Here is a 19,842-nt window from a genome sequence, read left to right as displayed (position 1 = left end):
ATGTTCTAGAAATGCCTGGTTGGCTTGCCTTTGTTTTCCTAGGCTTCCCTGCTTTTGTTCCTTCTGAAAAATCCCGCTGGAGCTGAAGAAAAGAATTGCAGCCCACACAGCTGCAAAGGAACCAAGTAAGTTTTCTCCACTCCCCAAAATACAAGCCCAGCAGCTTCACACCCAGGTCACACACCCTCCCACGACCTTGCATAACCTGACATGGACTATAGTCGTGTCAACAGCCCCCAGACCCAACCATCCACGATCCTTCTGGATTCAGATTGGATCCAGGAGGGCCCAATGGATCACGTAGAAAACCTGGTTTTATTCTGGGGGAGACCAACGTTCTCCCAGCCTCCTCCCTGAGAAGCCCCAGCCTGGATCTCCAGCCTCCAGCCCTCAGGCCTGCCCCACTTCCTCTCAGGGCTCAGGTAGCTCAGCCTCCTTCCTTGGGCCACTCCAGGGAGCAGGGAGGGGCCCCCGCGCCCTTCCACCAGGAGGGTCTTACCTGGCTCTTTCTCAAACCCAGGGCCCCACTGGACCCCCTCCTTTCTGCGGGCCTCCCCATTCCCCAGGCGGGCCACCTGCAGATTCTGCCCTGGACCCACACACGGGAAGGAGCAGGCTGTCTCGGGGTATCACCTATTGACAGTACTCCTGCCCCCAGCTCGCTTGGGCTGGCCTCAGATCTTGGAGGACTCGAGCCGAGGACTCCAGGGCGTGGGGGGCTCCCGCAGGGCCCGCAGCTCCTGCTCCAGGGCCTGGTTGCGGCGGTACATGTCCATGTAGCCCCCCTGGATCTGCCGCTGGTAGCGCAGCACCCGCTCCTTCTCCTCCTGCCACGTCCGCCGCTCCTGCTCGAAGCGCAGTGCTTGCTCCTGGCCCCAAAGCCGCTCCTGCAGCAGCTCGGCGCGCAGCTGCTCGGCGCCCTCCGCGGCCTCGCTGCCTCCCGCCTCCCCCACCAGAAGTCCCCGGCTCTTGCAGTCATCGGTCTCACAGCTGCCCGGGGCTTCCTCCCGAGGGGCCTGCTCCTGTAGGCTCCGCACCGCCTCCCGCAGCCGCGCCAGCTCCGCGTCCTGGGCCTGAGCCTGCGCCCGGCTGGCCCGGAGTTGCGTCTTGAGATGGAAGATCTCAGCCAGCTTCTGGGCCATATCCGTCTGCGCCTCTCGCAGCTGCTGTTTCAGGAGACTAAGCTCGGCCGTCTTCTGGCACACCTGGAAGGAGGTCACGGCATGGGGCAAGGACCGAGCAAACCAAGCAGGGAGAGGGGAGACGATTGGGTGCGGGCGTGGATGGGATCCACCGACCGGGCATTCTCCGCGCACCTGGGGCCCTCTCACCTCCCATCGGGTATCCTCCTCTGGGCGGGTACTGGGGTCGGCCTCTGGGACGGTGCCTGGGGTCCGAGGTTCGGGGCCCAGGCCCTGCTGAGCCTGCAGTTCCTTGTGCAGGCGCCGCTGCTCCTGCTGGGCCACGAACAACTGCAGCTGGAGGTTGCGCTCACTCCGCTCAGCCCTCTGGGTCACCTCGTGCAGCCGCTCCACATACAGGCGCTTCAGCTCTGACAGCCACAACCGCTGCCGCTCCTCCAGCACCTGCTGGGGGGAAGGGACGCCTGATGGAGCCAGTGCAGCCGCACCTGGATGGCTCCCTGCAGCCCAGCTTCCTGGATGGGTACCTGCCTGCAGCTACCTAGCTCTTCACCCAATGCCATGACCCCCGACACCCACATCCTGCCTGACCCAAGATGACCTCCACGTGTGACATGTCCCTAACACATGGCCCTTCCAGGGAGTCTCTCAATGCCCAGACAGGGAACCTCCAGTGACATGACATACCCACCACATGGGGTAGGGGAGAATTGCCAAGCCCCCTCCCTGTTTCTTACTCTTTTTGTGCCCAGAGCCAAGTGAGTAAGCTGGCTGGGACCCTCTTCCGTCTGCCCTGCACCCCAAGGCCAAGGAACAGCGCAGCACCCCAAAAAGGGGTCTCCCTCACTTGTGTGAAAGGGTTGGGGCATTCCTCATTGCCGAGGCCCCTCTTGAGCTCCTCGCAGGTCTCTGGCAGCACAGCCACTGCCTCCTCCGCAGCGGGGCAGGAGAACTCGTAGGGGGGAGGTGGCTCAGGCAGGCAGCTCAGCATGGCCAGAGGCCCAGCCTCCTTGGGGCTCCGTGAGGCCCGGTCCAGGGAGCCCCCGAGGTGGTTAAGGTGGCCCAGGGAGGAGCTGAAGGGGCCAGGGCCAGTACTGCAGCTGAAACTACCTCCACTGGAGGAGTCAGAGAGGCTGGGCTCGGGGCCACCCTCGTCCAGGCTGAGGGCGTGCAGCAGCTGGGCCCGTGCCTGTGCCTGGCTGGTGCAGGGCCCCGGGCTCAGGGGCGGGTGGCAGGCCAGGGTGTGCAGGCTGCCGTTGCTACGCCACAGCTTCTGGCCCTTATGGGCCGCCAGGCTCTGCATAGACAGGAAGCCTTTCCCAGTGCCTGCTGCGGGCTTGAACACCGAAGGGCAGATGCGGCACTGTCAGGGAGAGAGGGCGAGTGTGAGGTGTGGGCTGACTGCTCCACCCCACCCCGGCCACCCTCGTTAAGAACCCAGGGCCCCTCCCCACTATGTGGGACATGACTCCCAGGGGTGTAAATTTCCCTGGCAACGTGGGACAGAACTCCCAGGATGAGCAGGGACCCAGCATCATGGGATTGAGAAAAGCTTCTTGACCAAAAGGGGGAAGAGAGAAATGAGACAAAATAAAGTGTCTGCGGCTGAGAGATTTCAGTCAAGGGGTTATCCTGGAGGTTTCTTATGCATTATACAGATATCCCTTTTTAGTTTGTGTATTGGAGTGGCTAGAGGGAAGTACCTGAAATGGCTGAGCTGTGTTCCAATAGCCTTCATTCTTGAAGACGATTGTATAAAGATACAACTTTTTTTTAAATAAAATTTTTAATTTTTTTAAAATGCCAAAAAACACCAAACACAAACATTCTTAACTTTTGATCGTTCCGTTCTACATTATAATCAGTAATTCACAATATCATCACATAGTTGCATATTCATCATCATGATCGTTTCTTAGAACATTTGCATTAAAGATATAACTTTTACAATGTGACTATGGGATTGTGAAAGTCTTCTGTCTGATGCTCTTTTTATCCAGGATATGGACAGATAAGTAAAAAAATATGGATAAAAAATAAATAATAGGGGGGATAAGGGGTAAAATCAATTGGGTAGATGGAATACTAGTGGTCAGTGGGAGGGAGGGGTAAGTGGTATGGGATGTATGAGTTTTTTTCTTTTTCTTTCTTTCTCTGGAGTGAGGCAAATGTTCTAAAAAAAATGATCATGGTGATGAATACAGAGCTACGTGATGATATTGTGAGCCACTGATGGTACACCATGTATGGATTGTATGTGTGTGAAGATTTGTCAATAAAAAGAAAAAAAAAAAGAAAAAGGGGGGGTGGGCCACGGTGGCTCAGCAGGCAGAGTTCTCGCCTGCCATGCTGGAGAGCTGGGTTCGATTCCCAGTGCCTGCCCATGCAAAAAAAAAAAAAAAAAAAAGGACACGGGGCCAATGATGGAGTGGCGCCCAGGGCAGCACCTCAAATTCCAGCCAACAACACCCCAGGGTCTGCAAGCTCCCCACCCCCCAGAGCAGGCCAAGAGCCCGGGCAGGACGCACCTTGTCGAAGCGACCCCTCTCCGGCAGTGAGGTCTTGCTGAAGTCACCAGCTCGCGGGTGCTCACGATAGTACAGGGTGGCGTAGTCGGCGGGCTCGTTCCGGGGCGCCCGCTTGGCGGTCTTGCCGTCCTTCTTGGGGAGGTGCAGGTAGCTGAACAGCTCACGCTGGCCCAAGCCCTTCCGGAGGAGCCCATCAGGCTGGCGGGGGCCCCGGGACCCAGCCAGGGCTGCCCGGAGCTCTTCGGGGGAGAAGTCTTGCCGTTCCAACAGGCTGCTCACGCTGCCCATGGCAATGCCAGCAGGGCCTGGCACTGTGGCCATGAAGTTTCAACAGGGCACAGGTACCTGCTTCTGGGGGTCGGGAGGCTCCATCAGGGGCAGGTGGGCACTTGCTGTTCGCCCTCCCCACCCCCTTATGCCCCTAAAACCAGGAGGCATTTGCTCACCTGGCTCAGACCCAGGGTCTCCAGGCTGGCAAGAGAAAGGGCACAGGCCCCAAAGCCACCTGCCCCCCTGATGTTCTGTTGTTTTAGGTGAGTCTGGGGAAAATGCAGTGGGTATTGTTCCACCTGGGGCCCCCAAGACCAAATGGGCCAGCTCCACCCAGCAAACAGTATATGCTAACATCTACTCTCTTAACAGTATATGTTAAAGGGCATGGGGTGGGGGTGGGTCCTGACTCTGAAGCAGCAGGAAAGGGCCCCCGTTCCCAGGCCTGGGCCAGCAAAGGGCTATGGAGGATGGACTCAGACTGCTTGGAACCTGACCTTGTTCATTCTCCTCCCAGACTCCCCATCCTATTGGAGGGGCTGGGAGCAGAGGGCACAGAGAATCACTGTGACCCCAGACTCTTCATTCCTTCTTTCTCCCTTGGGAGGGGAGAAAACCCAGTTCTGCTGCTATTCTTTCCCCAAGGGAAACATCTGGCTTGGGTGGAGCCTGGGGGCTACAGGGGTGGGAAACAAACAGGAAGGACCCAACGGGAGGAAGGATGGAATGAACAATAGACAGTTTCCCAACAGGTGTTTGAGACTCTGTTGCTGGTGAAGGCAGAGGCCCCCAGCCAGCCCAGGCATACACGACCTGAGCCCCCCAGCCAGCCCGAGCACCCCCCTGCCAGCCCAGGCATACCCGGTCACTCCAAAGCTCACCACCAGGTATGGAGGTTCTCAAATCCTGACCGGGCACGGAGCTCATCTGTGTGTGACCTTGGCCAGCCTCAACCGTAAAATGCAGATAATAACTCTTAATATTCAAGAGGGGTGCTGGGAGGACAGGGTGACATGACATGACAGAAACACTCAGTCCAAGGCTGGCCTGGAGCCAGTGTCAACACATGCTGGCTGAAGCTGAGCCTGGCTAGTCAGACCCATGGATGCCAGCTGGCCAGGGACCAGGCTTAGGGATGGCCGCACATGGGTGCTGGGACCCACACTCTAGGGGACCTGGGTCCCCAAATGCCAGCTGGATGCTCAGGAAGGAGCTACTGGATGAATGAATGGTTCCCTCTCTGCCTCGCACACGCGCACACACACACATACACAACTCACAAATATATCACATATACACACCACAGTCCTACATGCACACATCACATACACACCACACACTTGCATACACATTTATGCACACGGGCGGCTGCTCAGGTCCCGGACAGATGCTCGGCAGGCAGGCTGCAGCTGTGCGAGCTGGTCACCCACCCAACACACTTCCGCACCCACTGCTGCCCCAAACAATGATCTTCCTCAACCATTTCCAGCTTTTGTATTTGTGGAAGACAAAGCTCCCCGGGAGTGGGAGGGAGGGTGGTGCCCTGCCTGCAGGACACACATCTTAGAGTCCGTAACCAAAAGAGACCTTTGCAACCATCTCTTCCCAGCAACCTGCCCCGAGGTCGAGAATCTGAAGTCACAGGTTCAGAGTTCCTATAGCAACGGAGGCCTGGGCAGAGGTCTCATTGACTCCTGTGACCTAGTTACGGGCCCCTTTTTAGGTAAGGACAACGTGGCTCGGAAATGTTAAGTGGCTTGCCCGAGGTTGAGGAAAGGACGCTTGTGATCCCGGCACTCACGGTGCCGAAGAATCGGAATCCAAGCATCTCGCCTTCCAATCTGATGCCCCCTCGCCGAGACAGTCCCACCCAGCCACAGATACTGGTCTTTCTGAGAACACCCAGAACTCATGGCGCTGCTTCTCCGGGAGGCAACCTGGGAGAGAGAACAGCAGGAAACCTGGGCTCCTGCCCTGCCCTCACCCGCTCTCTGCGGGACCCCTGGACTCGGAGGCACCTCCCTTCATCATGCTTTGGTTTCCTGCATCTGTGAACTGGGCAAGCTGCTGCCTGTCCCCCTTCCTTGTCATGTGAATGTGACACTCACAGGGGCAATGGAGGGGAAAGGGGCTTGTGAACCGCGCTGGCACCAGTGCCAAATACACCACCTCTCTCCCATGACACACCACCCCCCTTCACCTGGGCAGATCCCTCACCTTCTGATTTGGAGACAGTAACTGACACCCCCTTTTCCCCATGAAGGTCTCAGGGGCAGGGGGTGAGGCCCTGAACTGGAGACAGCCACCACAGCCACCCGCACACCAAGACACGTAACTCATGTCTTCTCCCCGCCACCCCCCACCGCCGGCCCAGAGGCACCTACGTCAGAGGACAACAGTAAGGGCAGTCGTTTCCACCCGCAGACACGATCATTCATGCACAAGATCACCTACATGCACTGAGCGTCCCCCCCACGCCGGAACACACAGGCATAGCACGTGAACACGTCGCCCCCAAACCCAGGCGCCCTCCCCAGCCCCTGTGCTAGGCACAGGCAGGGCTGTCTGCTGTGGAAAGGGGGGTGGGCCTGGCTTCTCTCCTCCAGTGACCCCAGCTTTAGAAGCAGCCACAGAGCCTGATGACGGGGTGCAGGCAGACCACTCCCTTTGCTTTTCCTGAAGTCCCTTCCCCTGCCTTCCCCCGGCCCCCAGCCACTTCTCTGGCTGTATCACCAGTGCCTCCAGGAGGGCGGAGGCCCCTGGCTTTCAAAAGCAAGGTCCATTCCTGCCCAGGCTTCAGTCTGGGGACTAGTCCCTCCTTCTAAAGGGCCCACTGCATTCTCTTTTTCACCCCCTCCCCCAACACACATTCCTTCCCGTTGCTTAGACGCACAGGAATGGGTCTGGGGAGGCCAGGGCAGCTGTGCAGGCAGGGTTGGAAAGGATTTAGCAGGGGGAGGAGAAAGGGAGGGGCAGCCAGCACCTTGCAACCTCACTGGGGACCCAGCAAAGCAAACAGCCAGGATTTCCTGCAAATGCCTTGGCTTCCCTAACCGAAGCTGGGTGCCCACCTTGGAGCCCCAAGCTGCAAACCCACCGCCACCCAAGCAGGCCAGACTTAGGCTGGACACACCTGCCACACCCTCCACAGGCCCCAGCTGGCCCCCAAAGGGCTCCTTCACTTCTGCTTCCACCCCCCACCCCAAGATTAGTCCACGGTCCAGAAAGACCTGGACAAAAAGGGGCGTCTCTTTTTTTTTTGGACAAACCCTTGGTGGAGATGGGAGAATGGGGCTGCCCTGGCCACAAAGCAGGGGGAAGATAGGACATGCAGAAAGGCATTCTAGAGCCCTTTTTGTGGGTGTCTTTTGGGTCAGGCCCGATGGTGGGGACTACCACGGCCTCACCGCACACACAGGGGTGGAAATTATTATCTCCACTTTTCAGAGGAGGAAGCTAAGGCCCAGAAGACAAAACAATGTGCCTAAGATCACATTTAACCATGCAGGGAGAAAGTGCACAGGTTTATAGAGCGCATGTGTCTGCCTGATGAAGACGCCTTCCCTGTCCCCACCTTGCAGCTCCTCTGGGGTGGGGGTCAGCCCAGTCTCCACATGGGCAGAAAGCTGCCAGGCCAGTCTTGGTTGCAAGAGCCCCTCCTGAGCCCTGGCCCCAGGGAAGGGTCTCACACCTGCTGGGGGATCAGCTTTGCTGGGGGGCGTGGCCGCAGCTGCCCCTGAGGAATGGGACTGGAATGTCCCAGTTCCAAAAGCAGGGGCAGTGCACAAGGGGGACCAAGAGGGGGAGGGGAGAGGCCCCACCCTGTCAGTTGAGGAGACAGTATCTGGTCCCTGTACGAAGGATTCTGTGGACTACCATACGTTCACTCAGTTATACGGCACGCGACAATTTTTCTCAGCCGTCATTTCATACGCTCACCTCAAATCCACAACAGCCCCGTGGAGGCTGGCAGGACAATAATTCCCCTTACCCTATTTTACAGAGAGGAAAACTGAGGCTCAGAAAGGTGCCATGAGTTCCTCAAGATCCCACAGTAACAAGCAATCCTGACAATCCTAGGCAAGGACTTCTCTATGGCACCAGCTGTCCCAGACAGAGGTCAACTCCTGACTCTACCACGCCCCCGCTTAGGAGACACACACACACACACACACACACACTATATTTCTGCCTAACCCCCTATGCCCATGCCCACTTCTCGAACCAAGGGCATCTGTAACCAGGCTGGTTTGGATCTCAGTCCCCTTGCCTTGAACCCCTCCCACCTGCCCCTGGGTCAGGAAGAATTAGTGGGACCACTGCCCATAAAGGGCCTTGCAGTGCTGGAAGCTGCAAGAGGTGGTGGTGAGAGCAGGCTCATCGTGTTCACTCACAGTCTCGCACATACACACACCCACACACAGCCAGCTGCAGAGGAGCCCTGCCTGGGAGAGCCCCGGGACGAGGCTGTTCACCCAGCCCGGGGACTGCCAGGCTGAGCTCCTGGGGCAAGCCGGTGGAGACCCCTCCCTGCCCCACCCCCGTGACTGCTCCTACCCGGGTTGCCCGGCAGGAAATTGATGGTCCCAGGTCTCTCCCATAGAAGGGCCCTGAGTTCGGCCTGGCCCCAGGACGGCCAAAGGCTATGGGCCAGGTCTGTGACGGTGCTCCAACCCCCAAGCGCTCGGAGAATTCCCTATCCGTAGGTCGGGGCCCCTGGCAGCAGGCCGGCAGCTGCCGCCCCGACAGGACACAGGACGGAGGAAGGGGGTATTCAGAAGAGGGCGGAAGGGGGCAGGCGAAGGGTCTCATGGGGAAGGTGGAGGGTCAGCCGAGGTTGGCATCCGCACCTAATTTCCCTCGGTAAGGCTGTAGCGGAGACAAGGGATCCCCAGATCAGCTGGAGGTCCTCGGGGTACCTTGGGGAGGGGGCGCGGCTCTTCCCGGCCCCTCCTCGGAGCCCGCCCGGGGCTGCTGGGCTGGGGCGAGGGCGTGGAAGGGATGGGGTCAGACTCCGCGCCCCGGCGCCTAGGCCACCCCGCCCGCAGCGCAGGACTCCCAGGCGCTGGGCCCAGGAGAGCGCAATAGCAGGGGTCGGAGAGGTGCGTAACCGGACACCTGCCCCTCCAGCGGGCAGTGGGGATCGGTCCCTGATCCGGAGGCGCCTGGGTGCCCGGGAGCCGGGGGCACGTGGGCAACACACCGCGCCCTGCCACCCCCGCCCATATCTCCAACGAGGAGTTCAGCCTGCGAGGGGGTACACGGCTTGGCCGAGGACGCCCGGAAAGCGAGTCCTCCGCGGTCCGCCCCACCCCAGAACCCCGGGTCCGGCCCCTGCAGGAGCGCGCCCCACTTACCATGCCGGCGCCGCGCTCGCCGCCGGGCGGCCGCTCTGCACCCCTCGCGCGCTCCCTCCCGGCCGAGACTGCGAGCCGGGCCGGAGCTGCGGGGCGGCAGGCGCCGGGAAAACGCGGGCGGGCGGGAGGGAGCCGGAGCCGGATTGGCGAGGGAGGGACGCGCTCAGCAGCGCTCGCTCGCCTGCCCCAGAGGCGGAGGGAAAACCCGGCCTGACTCACCCGCGCGCGCGCGCGCCGAGCCCAGATCCCGGCCCGGGCCCCCGGATGTGGGGTGGGGGGCAGCCCCCGCCTGCTCCGGGTTGACCCGAGCCTCGCCCCGCCCTGGCTGCCAGCCCAGCCCCGAGGCGCCGAGCGCGGTGGCTCCTGAGGCCCCCTGTCGGCTGCGCCCCGCGCACCGGGCCGCTCAGCGCGCGCAGGTCTCGGACCCGGGCAGCTCAGAAGCCCCGAGGCTAGCGCGGCCGACACCTTCCGAAGGCGCGCCGCCCGCCCCGCTCCTCCTCCTCCTCCTCCTCCTCCTCCTCCTCCTCCTCCTCCTCATCCTCATCTTCCTCCTCCTTCTCCTCCTCCTCCTGGCCCCGAACGCCTTTCTCGGTTTCCAGAACTCCACGGCTGGCGGAGAGGCGCTCTCGGTCCACGACCTCCCCGCATCCCTGCAGCGAGAGGTAAGCATTATCATCCCCTGTAGAGGCCGAGCCAAATAATACTCCGAGAGGTGAAGAGACTTAGTCAAGGTGCCCGGCCAGTGAGCTACTGAACTGGGCGCTCTCCCAGGTTTTCTGCTGGTAGTTGGCTTCCAGGGGACAACCAATTCAGATGCCTTCGGGGGCCAGACAAATCGTGAGTCAAGCCCGCCGGATTTAAGACAATAGGAAGAGATGCTATCGGTGGCATCCACCTAACGGCACTCAATATCTCAATATCGAAACACAGTGTCCTCAAAAAATTAAACGTGGAGCTACCATATGACCCAGCAATTGCTCTCCTAATCAGGGACTTAAACAGATATTTGTAGACCAGTGTTCATAGCATCACATGTGCAGTAGCCAAAAGGTGGAAACAGACCAAGTGTGGTTACCTGATGAATGGGTAAATGAAATGTGGTCTGTCCACACTGCAGAGTAGTATTCAGCCAGAAAAAAGGAGTCAAGTGCTGAAACATGTGACAACATGGATAAACCTCAAAAGCATTATGCTAAGTGAAAGAAACCAGACACAAAAAGGTCACTGTATGATTCCATTTATATGATCTATCCAGAATGGGTAAATCCATAGAGAAGGAAAGGAGATTCATGGTGGCCTGGGGCTGGAGGGAGGGGGGAGTGGGGTGACTGCTTAATTGGTACAGGCTTTCCTTTTGGGGTGATGAAAATGCCTTGGAACTAGATCATGGTAATGGTTATACAACAGTGTGAATGTACTAAATTGCCACTGAACTGTACACTTTAAAATGGTTATTTTTATGTTCTGTGACTTTTACTACAATAAAAAGACAAAACACCATGTCACCTGTGGAACGAATTTGGCCAGTTTGCAGTCCCTTCACTCATCTACTCTCCTGATAACTTTCCTCACAGTGGAAGGATGGATCTCCAGTTCCATACTCGTTGGAACAAATGAAGGTTCAGAGCACCGACAGATTGTACCTTTTTGCGACGGGAAGGAAAGCCCTCAAGGGGAGGGTGTGCAGCTTTTGAGATGACATTTGAAGGATGGAAAGCATTTCCATCAGAGAGGATGTTCCTAGTGGCACACAAGCCTAGAGACTGAAGAAGGCAGGGTAAGTTTAAGTGAAGGCAAGCTTACTGGTGAGACCAAAGCCCTGGGGATAGGAAAGGTCAGCAAGAGAGTTGGGGCTAAGGTGGCACATTGGAGCACACTCAGAAAGGCATCTTGAAATAGGTGATGTGAAAGCTGTTGAGGGAGGGGAATGCATGGCTCAAGCTGAACTTTAGGTTAAGTGGGAGAGGCAGGGAGGCAGGAGTATAGGAATCCTGGGGAAAGAAATGGGGTCTAGGAAGGAGTGGCAGTGGGAAGAGGATGCGATTGGGGGCAAAAATTGATTTGTCTTGGAAGACAATTAAATGTAGAGGAGAGGAAAAGGGTCAAAGATAAGTTCTGATGAAAATTCAAATGCAGAGGCCACAAGCCCGCCTCTCCCCTCTCCCCTTCCTGATTGTCACAAATGCAGTGACTTATTCAAGATCTCTTCTAGTCCAGTGTTCTTTCCCTGCACCAGGCCACCTATGGGAGGTGGGAGGGAAAGGGCGTTCAGTATCTTGGAACATCCCAGGAGGAAAGAAAGAAATTAGAAGACACCCTGGAGGGACTGGAGGGGCCTAATTGAATGGAACCCACTAAGAAATCGTTAAGGACTCAGGTAAGGGTGACTGCAGGTAGGAGGCCAGCCTGCCCGGGCAGCTCAGCAGGTAGCTTATCCCCACCCCACCCCCAAGCTTTTCTGCAACGGGTTAGGGTACAGAGCTCAGGGAACTAGAGCAGCCTGGGGTAGAGAGAGAGCAGCCAGACTCCATCCCTCTAGCTGAGCTGTCATCTGGAGGAACAAAGCTCAGGTGCCCAGTACCCTCCCACCTGGACCTGGCTACCTGTCCCCAACTTCCTTTGGTCTACAGGCTGCTAAGAGCACCCTCCCCACCCCTGCCTCTCCGGAAGCTGCAAAGCTGACCTGACAGATACTCCTTCCAGTCTGCTGTCTCTGAGCCCTTTGAGGTTGCTGTGGACACTTGGATGGGGAGTGGCAAGGCAGAAGGGACCAGCCACCCCAAGGCAGAGGCATCTTTGGCTCTAATCCAGAGAATGCCTCCTCCTCCCCCTTCCTCCTCAGTTCCATGCGTCCAGCGCCCACACAGCTTCCCCTCCGCATTTGCAAGCATGAATTGTAGCGTTTAAACCGTAGGGTGCTACACTGTACCCTTGAATCCCCTGGTTTCAGTCTCCCCTGATGGGAAAAATGAAGTCCCAGAGAGGGACATCACCTATTCCACCAACCGACAAACCAACAAACCAAAAACCAAAACACATTGCAGAGCTAGTTCCTGGCAGAGCCTGGCTGGCAGCTGGGACTCTTGGCGCCTAGCCTGGCACTCACTGTCTCCCTCACTCCTCCCTGCAGATGTAGGCTTCTCACCCTGCCCCCTCGGCCCTTGGCCTTGTGTCTGCCTGTCTGAGGCTTTTGAGGCTGGAAGTTGGGATGAGCAGAGACGGGGGAGGAACCCAGCAGGAAGCTGGCCTCAGGTCCTGTGCTGCGTAGGAGAGGTGGGCCAGAGAGGGCCTTGCACCCGGTGAACTTTGCTCATTTTCCTTGGCTCTCGGGGCAGACACCCCTGCCTAGGGCCATTTGCCCCTGATCTTGACTTTCCCAGGGGGGTGGCACGTGGAGTCACGTGCTCAGGTGCCAAGGGGTGAGGCTCTTAGGACACCTTACCAGGGGAAATGAAACCAAGCCCCCTGGATGCACCCATTTCCTGAATCGGCTGACCCTGAGCAATTGCAGATCCCTCTCTGAGCCTTGGCTTTTCTCATCTGTAAAAGGGGAGAGTAACTACGCTATAAGCGCCTAGTCGACCAGAGTATTTCAAGCACCAAGCACAGGATCTGGCCGATGGTAGGCATCTGAAAGTGTTAGTGTGTCCTGCTTTATGGGGAGAGTTTGTTAAAAGGACAAAAGGCTTGACATGATGTCAGTCTTCAGTGGCTGGGACGTCTGCCACGCCCACACTGGCATGCGCTGTCACTGTTTTGGGTTTGACACTCTGGTCTGGGTAGTACGTGTGTTCATGCTTCCTGTGAATGTCCAAGACTGTGAAATCCTGGGGGCCACCAGCAGTGACTAGGAATTTCCTGCATCTATTTGGCCTCATCACCTTTCTCCTTGGCTATTGCAGCAGCCTGCCTGGGCTTCCTACCTTCCGGCTGCCATCCCCTCTGCCCCAGAAGATGCTTTCCAGCCCATGCATTTTGTCCCCAAGCTCCCTCGGATCCTTCTGGCTCAGCTACTGCCCCTGTGTCCCTGCGCGTCTGCCCTGGAGACCTGCCTCAGTATCCTCATCTGTCAGTAGCTGGGTTATTGTGAGAATCCATTTAAGAGCACCCACTGGGTTAAGGATCCCTTCTCCCACCCCCCGAGGCAAAATTAATAGTTGCATCCTCTGTCCCAGCTCAGTGCCTTTCCATCTCATCACAGAAAATCATAATTTGTGGTTACCTGAGTGTCTCCCCCTAGGCAGAAGTGAGCCCTGACAGGACAGGACAGGCAAGCCCTGGTGTCCAGTTTATGTCCCTATTTCCAGAGCCCATCCCTAGGCCTGACAGTTGCCTCCACTCAATATGCCATCTGCCAAGAAGAAACTTCATGGCTATCTTCTAAGCAGAAGGAGAAGGAAGAAAGGCAGCTCTGACTCTGAGTCCCATGAATATAACTTCCAGGTGAGCTTTCTGAACTTCAGTTTCTTCCTTCCACAGGCAGAATGGCTGTGAGGATTAAATGAAATAGACCAGGTACAGTTGCTGGCATGTACAGGGACTTAGCAGCTGTGTGTCTCCTACCTGCCCTTCACACCTTGGTGTCTCTTGGTGTCCCTTGGCCCTCAGGATGCAAGCCAGGCCCCAGCCTGTGGGAGGAGAGCTGGGTGTTCTGGACAGGTAGTGTCTGAGGATTTCAGACATTGCGAAAAGCAGGCTAACAGATAAACCCCGGTGTCACTCCACCTCCTGTCTGTACCTCCAAGTTGTGGTAAGCCCAAGAGCTGAGCCATGGAGGGGGATCCATTGTGGCTGGGTTGGATAGAAGGCAGTAGGAACCTGCTCCTGGGCTCACCCCCATTCGCCCCCTAGGAGATGGGCCCCACCCCCTGAAGGGGACCCTAATGCCCTCCCTGAGTCACCTTTGTTCACCCCTACCTGTCCCCCACCCCACACCCCTCCTCCTGGGGTGACCGGGGCAGCCCCAGGCAGGAGGTGGGGGTGGAAGCTGAGAGCTGCCAGGACTTGCTCAGGTGCCTCCCCTGGAGCAGAAAGCTCAGACCTGCAGGAGCCAGCCAGCAATCCCTTGTGAAACCCGCCTGCCCCAAAGCCCAGCTGGTCCACTGGCGGGTCACCAGAAACCTGGACCGGCCTGTCGCCAACTCCAGGCAGAGCTGCCATCACGGATGACAAGCGGGTACCTGCTCTGGGACTCAGGGAGACCTGGTCTCCAGTCCCTCGGTGCCTGGGAATGAGGGGGAGGGAAGGGAGAGTTCTGGGGAAGAAGTCACCACAAAGCTGGGCAGTGAAATGGGCTTGGATTCTCATATTCCGGGGTTGTCCACAAAGTACTAGTCATGGAGCAGGGTTTTTTTGTTTTTTTTTTTTAACAAGGACTTTACCTGGATTACTCTTAAAGCTTAATTATGGACAATTCTGAATATACACAAGGGTGGAGAGAAGAAGATAAAATAAATTCCCATGTTCTTATAGCAGGCACATTTAGTCCGGAGTGGTAATTATTATTTCTGGATTTTGAGAGGCTATTTTATATATCTATAACCAGGTATTTAGAGATAAGAATGAAGCCGATCAGATCGGGATTAAGGTAACTCAGAACACAGGGGTAAGGAAGATATTGTCTATATTTTAGAGCTACATCTACTCTTTGAGCCCAAAGGAAGAAAGATTTATTTTGTCCAAAACCTAAATTTTCTGAAGCACATAATCTAACTCAATTTTTCTGGATAGCTCATTTGAACAATTGAAACATAGGGAACCCAGAATAAGAATGAGGGCCTTTAAACCTGTATAGCTTAATGTAATGCCTGGATACATCCTAGAAGATATTAAGCAGATAATCAAAAAGTATTAACAAAGTCCCTTGAGGAATTGGAGAAACAATATGGAACTATTAAACTTTACCATCAGGAAATCCCCCGATAGTGTGTCAAACACTAAGGACACCCAAATCAATAGGCCAAGCCCTTGATCTTGAGGCTTACTCTTGTGAAGCTTATGTAGGTAGTGGAGAAGCTTAGCCTCCTTATAGGTGTGTCTAAGAGTTACTTCTGGAGGACCTCTTTTGTTGCTCATTATGGGCTCTCTCTCTCCAAGCCCAACTCTGCAAGTGAAATCATTGCCCTTCCCCTTAGGTGAGACATGACATCCAGGGGTGAAAGTCTCTCTGGCAATGTGGGATCAACAATTCCATCCTGACCAAAAGGGGGAAAAGAAGTATAACAAATAAGGTATCAGTGGCTAAGAGAGTTCAGATAGAGTCAAAAGGCTACTCTGGAGGTCATGCTTATGCAAGGTTCAGTTAGACATTGCTACTTAGTGGAACTTGCCAAACCCTAGCCAAAACCCTTCCAGCCAATTCTAAAGAGCACCTAGGGCAATATATAAGATTCTATATAGGTTCCATGCATTAGGGTGATTTCCCAGAAACCTACAACCTCGAGATGGGTCCCTGGACCAGGTAAGTCCTGAAACCTAGAGGGCCCAGCCTCTCCAGAGCATCAGCTAGTTCCATCTCCCTACCCCACATTATTGACAGCCCCTACCAACATGAAAAAGTTAGAATGGCCATAGCCCTAATACCCCTAAAGAGTGGGCTAGAAAGATCAATGGTGATAGTGGAATTATACAGAGAAGGTAAGGTTTAAGAGATGAATATGATTGCTGAATCATTATATTGATATTTCTTTTAGTCTCCAGTATCTTAAAGCAGCTAGAAGTAAAAACATAAAATTGTGGAATTGTAACCCACGCCAAACCCTGAAATCTGTTCTACATTTAATTGTGCTGTGCTTTGAAGTTTATTGCTTTTTTTGTATATAGTTTATTTTTCATAAAAAGAAAAAAATAGTCGATTGTGATGATAAAAAAATATTTATTTCTTCTAGCATCCAATGTTCTGGAGCAGTTAAAAGGAAAAATCTAAGTTGATGGTATGGTAGCCCATGACAGACTCTGGGATTTGTCCTGTAACTACTTGTTGAAGAGTGCTTTGAAAACTTTTGCTTTTTTCTTTCTTTGCTTTGTAAATATGTTATATTATACAATAAAAAAAGTTTTTAAAAAATCCCATATTAATGAAGGATAGTGATGGTAGCTCAATATTGTAAATCTAATTAACACCATTGAAGTAAATATCTGAATGTGGTTAAAGGGGGGGAATTGTAAGTTGTATATATGCTAGTAAAATAAAATCTTCTAATGCAGGAACAGAAAAAAAAAAGAGAGAGATTATTGGGACAATTGAAAAAAATTGGAATGTGGTGGATTGTATGCTTTATATGAGCATACCTCGGCAATATTCCAGACCACCACAATAAAGCAAGTCACAGGAATTTTTGTTTCACAGTGCATATAAAAATTATGTTTACATTATACTGTAGTCTAAGTGTGCAGTAGCACTATGTCCGAAGAAAACAATGTACATCCCTTAATTTAAAAAACAAATTATCGCTAAAAAAAAAAAGAAGCCAACCAATTTGAGCCTTCAGTGACTTGTCATCTTTTTGCTGGTGGAGGGTTTCCCTTGATGTTGATGGCTGCTGACGAATCAAGGTGGTGGGGGCTGAAGGTTGTGGCTGAGGCGCTTTCTTAAAATAAGACACAGTGAACTTGGCCTCATTGATCAACCCTTCCATTCACAAAAGATTTCTCTGTGGTGTGTAATGCTGTTTGATAGCATTTTACACACAGTAGAATTTCTTTCGAAATGGGAGTCAGTCCTCTCCAACCCGGTACTGCTTTATCAACTAAGCTGGTGGAATATTCTAGATCTTTTGTTATCATCTCAACAATGTACTTGGCGTCTTCCCCGGGAGTAGATTCCAGCTCAGGAAACCATTGTCTTTGCTCATCCGTGTGAAGCGACTGCTCAGCCATTCAAGTGTTATCATGAGAGTGCAGCAATTCAGTCACATCTCCAGGCTCCACTTCTAATTCGAGTTCTCTTTCTGTTTCCACCACATCTGTGGTTCTATCCTCCACTGAAGTCCTGAACCCCTCAAAGTCATCCGTGAGGGTTAGAATTAACTTCTTCCAAACTCCTGTGAATAGTGATACTGTGACATCCTCCCATGAGTCACGACGTGCTTGATGGCATCTAGAGCGGTGAATCTCTTCCAGAAGGTTTTCAATGAACTCTGCCAAGATCCTTCAGCACAATCACTATCTAGGCAGCATAATCTTAAAAAATGTATTTCTTAGATGACAAAACTTAAAAGTCAGAACAATTCCTTGGTTCATAGACTGCAGAGTGGATATTGTGTCAGCAGGCATGAAAACAACATGAATCTCATGCTGTACTTCTCCATCAGAGCTATTGGGTGACCAGGTGCACTGTCAGTGAGCAGTAATATTTTGAAGGGAATGTTTTTGTTTTTTTTTAATCCTGGGCAGTAGGTCTCAACAGTGGACTTCAAATACGCAGTAAACCGTGTTGTAAATAGATGTTCCATATATAGAGCACAGGCAGAGTAGAGTTAGCATAATTCTTAAGGGCTTAGGATTTTTGGAATGGTAAATGAGCGTTGGCTTCAACTTAAAGTCACCAGCTGCACTAGCCCCTAACTTCTTTTGAAGCTCTGATGCCAGGCTTCGGTGTCTTCCACTCCAGTTCAGAAAGTTCTAGATGGCACCTTCTTCCAATAGAAGGCTGTTTCATCTGCACTGAAAATCTGTTGTTCAGTGTAGCCGTCTTCTTCAGTTATCGTAGCTAGATCTTCCAGACAACTTACTGCAGCTGCTACGTCAGCTCGTGCTGCTTCCCCTTGCACTTTGTTATGGAAAAGGCTTCTTTCCTTAAACTTCAGGAACTGATATCTGCTCACTTCAAACTTGTCTTCTCACCTCTGTCAGCCTTCATAGAATTGAAGAGAGTCAGGGCCTTGCTCTGAATTAGGCTTTGGCTTAAGGGAATGTTGTGGCTGGTTTGAGCTTCCATCCAGACCACTAAAACTTTCTCCATATCAGCAATAAGGCTTTTTATCTTTCTTATCATTCAGGTGTTCAGTGGAGCAGCACTTTTAATTTCCTTCAAGAACTTTTCCTTTGCATACACAACTTGGCTAACTGGTTGGTGCAGGAGGCCTAGCTTTTGACCTATCTCAGCTGTCAACATGACTTCATCATTTCTAGCTTTTGATTCATAGTGAGAGACATATGGCTCTTCCTTTCATTTGGACACTCAGGGGCTATTGTAGGTTTGTTGATTGGCGTAATTTCAATATTGTTGTGTCTCAGGGAGTAGGGAGGCCTGAGGGGAGGGAAAGAGATGGGGGAATGACCAATCAATGGAGCAGTCAGAACACACAACAATTTTCAATTGAGTTTACTGTCTAATGTGGGCGCAGTTCGTGGTGCCCCCAAACAATTACAATAGTGACACCAAAGATCACTGATCACAGATCACCACAACAGATATAATAATAGTGAAAAGTTTGAAATATTGTGAGAATTAGCAAAATATGACACAGAGACATGAAGTGAGTATATACCCTTGAAAAAATGGTGTCAATAGATTTGCTCAATGCAGGGTTGCCACAGGCCTTTATTGTGAAGTGCAATAAAATGAAGTGCAATAAAACGAGGTATGCCAGTAGAGAACAAGGAAGCTTGCCGCTCTTTCTTCCTCTTAAGGGAAGGCCAGAAAGCCTTTGCCCTCTCTTCTTCTTCAAAGGTATCCCAGATGAAGAGGAGGGAGGGTCCCCCGTGGGATTCCTGCCCTTATGGGAAAGATGGCCAAGAGGCTGAAGTGGACCGCCTTGGCACCAAAGGAGGATGTCTCTGTCCCATGGACAGAACCACAGACCTGTCCAGTGAGGTTCTGGTGTTGGGATCTCAGCCACCTGGCCACCTTGGCACCCCCGCACTTGCATGTCCACACTTCTGTCCATGCCCAGGCAGTCAGCCAAGCCAGGGATATAGACCTCCCTCCCCTAATCCCTGGCTAATTGAAACATCACAGGCTTCAGATTCTGTGCAAATCAGCCCTCTTTCCCTAGCACTTTCTGCTACGGCAGAGGTTTCCCTGGTCCCCGCACCCCTCTCTCTTCCGCTCCCTTAGCCCCATAAGTAGATGTGCCTGACACAGCCCTCCTCCTTGGCTTCCATCCCAAAGCCTCAGCCAGACCTGAGGCACCAGGTCACGTGACAGTTGCCGCCTGTACCCAAACATTCAACCAGCCCCACCCGGGAGAGCTAGACAGGTATGCACACACCCTCACCTGCCTGGCACTGCCATGCCCCCACCCCGTCCTGCCCCAACCAAGGGCAGCAGCTCCACCTCTACGAGGTCTGGGCCCCACACAGGACCTCCCACTGGCCCCCAGGTCTCTCCAAGTGCACATTCTTTGCACCCTTGGCAGGATCAGAGGGCAGGAGGGACACTGGATCATGCAGTGAGGGGAGGGTAGGTACTGGGCCAGCTTCGGATCTGGGGCTAGCAAAAACTGTATCCTTCTGCACACAGCTAGTAAACCCCAAGGGGTGCTTAGCCTGCTTATGGGACAAAGACGACAAGCAGACTGGGCGAAGACCACCTCGCCCATC

General features: G+C 53.8%; 1 protein-coding gene and 1 long non-coding RNA gene across 6 annotated transcripts; one reads left to right on the top strand and one right to left on the bottom strand.

The window, feature by feature from the left end:
* Positions 1–296: 296 nt before the first annotated feature.
* Positions 297–9,383, bottom strand: N4BP3 (NEDD4 binding protein 3). Of its 5 annotated transcripts, none has more exons than XM_077137802.1 (5): positions 9,298–9,383; positions 3,671–4,021; positions 1,990–2,505; positions 1,332–1,589; positions 297–1,205 (listed from the first exon to the last, which is right to left on the bottom strand). In XM_077137802.1, exons 2-5 carry the CDS (start codon positions 3,989–3,991, stop codon positions 675–677), a joined length of 1,626 nt encoding a protein of 541 aa, XP_076993917.1. In that variant the 5' UTR covers positions 3,992–4,021; positions 9,298–9,383; the 3' UTR covers positions 297–674. The 5 variants fall into 5 exon arrangements, with proteins under 5 accessions (XP_076993917.1, XP_076993922.1, XP_076993921.1 ...); XM_077137807.1 differs by having other exon boundaries at positions 1,332–1,586; XM_077137806.1 differs by having other exon boundaries at positions 3,671–4,018; positions 9,298–9,356.
* Positions 9,384–9,880: 497 nt separating this feature from the next.
* LOC143664631 (uncharacterized) lies at positions 9,881–16,358 on the top strand. The gene is made up of 4 exons (XR_013166561.1): positions 9,881–9,959; positions 10,872–11,074; positions 13,605–13,740; positions 16,185–16,358. It is a non-coding gene; the product is annotated as an uncharacterized LOC143664631 (long non-coding RNA).
* The last annotated feature ends 3,484 nt before the right edge of the window (positions 16,359–19,842 follow it).

Source organism: Tamandua tetradactyla, chromosome 20 (genome assembly GCF_023851605.1).
Source record: "Tamandua tetradactyla isolate mTamTet1 chromosome 20, mTamTet1.pri, whole genome shotgun sequence".
Taxonomy (NCBI): domain Eukaryota; kingdom Metazoa; phylum Chordata; class Mammalia; order Pilosa; family Myrmecophagidae; genus Tamandua; species Tamandua tetradactyla.
Note: the sequence above shows the minus strand (reverse complement) of the source record. Positions and strands in the feature narration are given on the sequence as shown.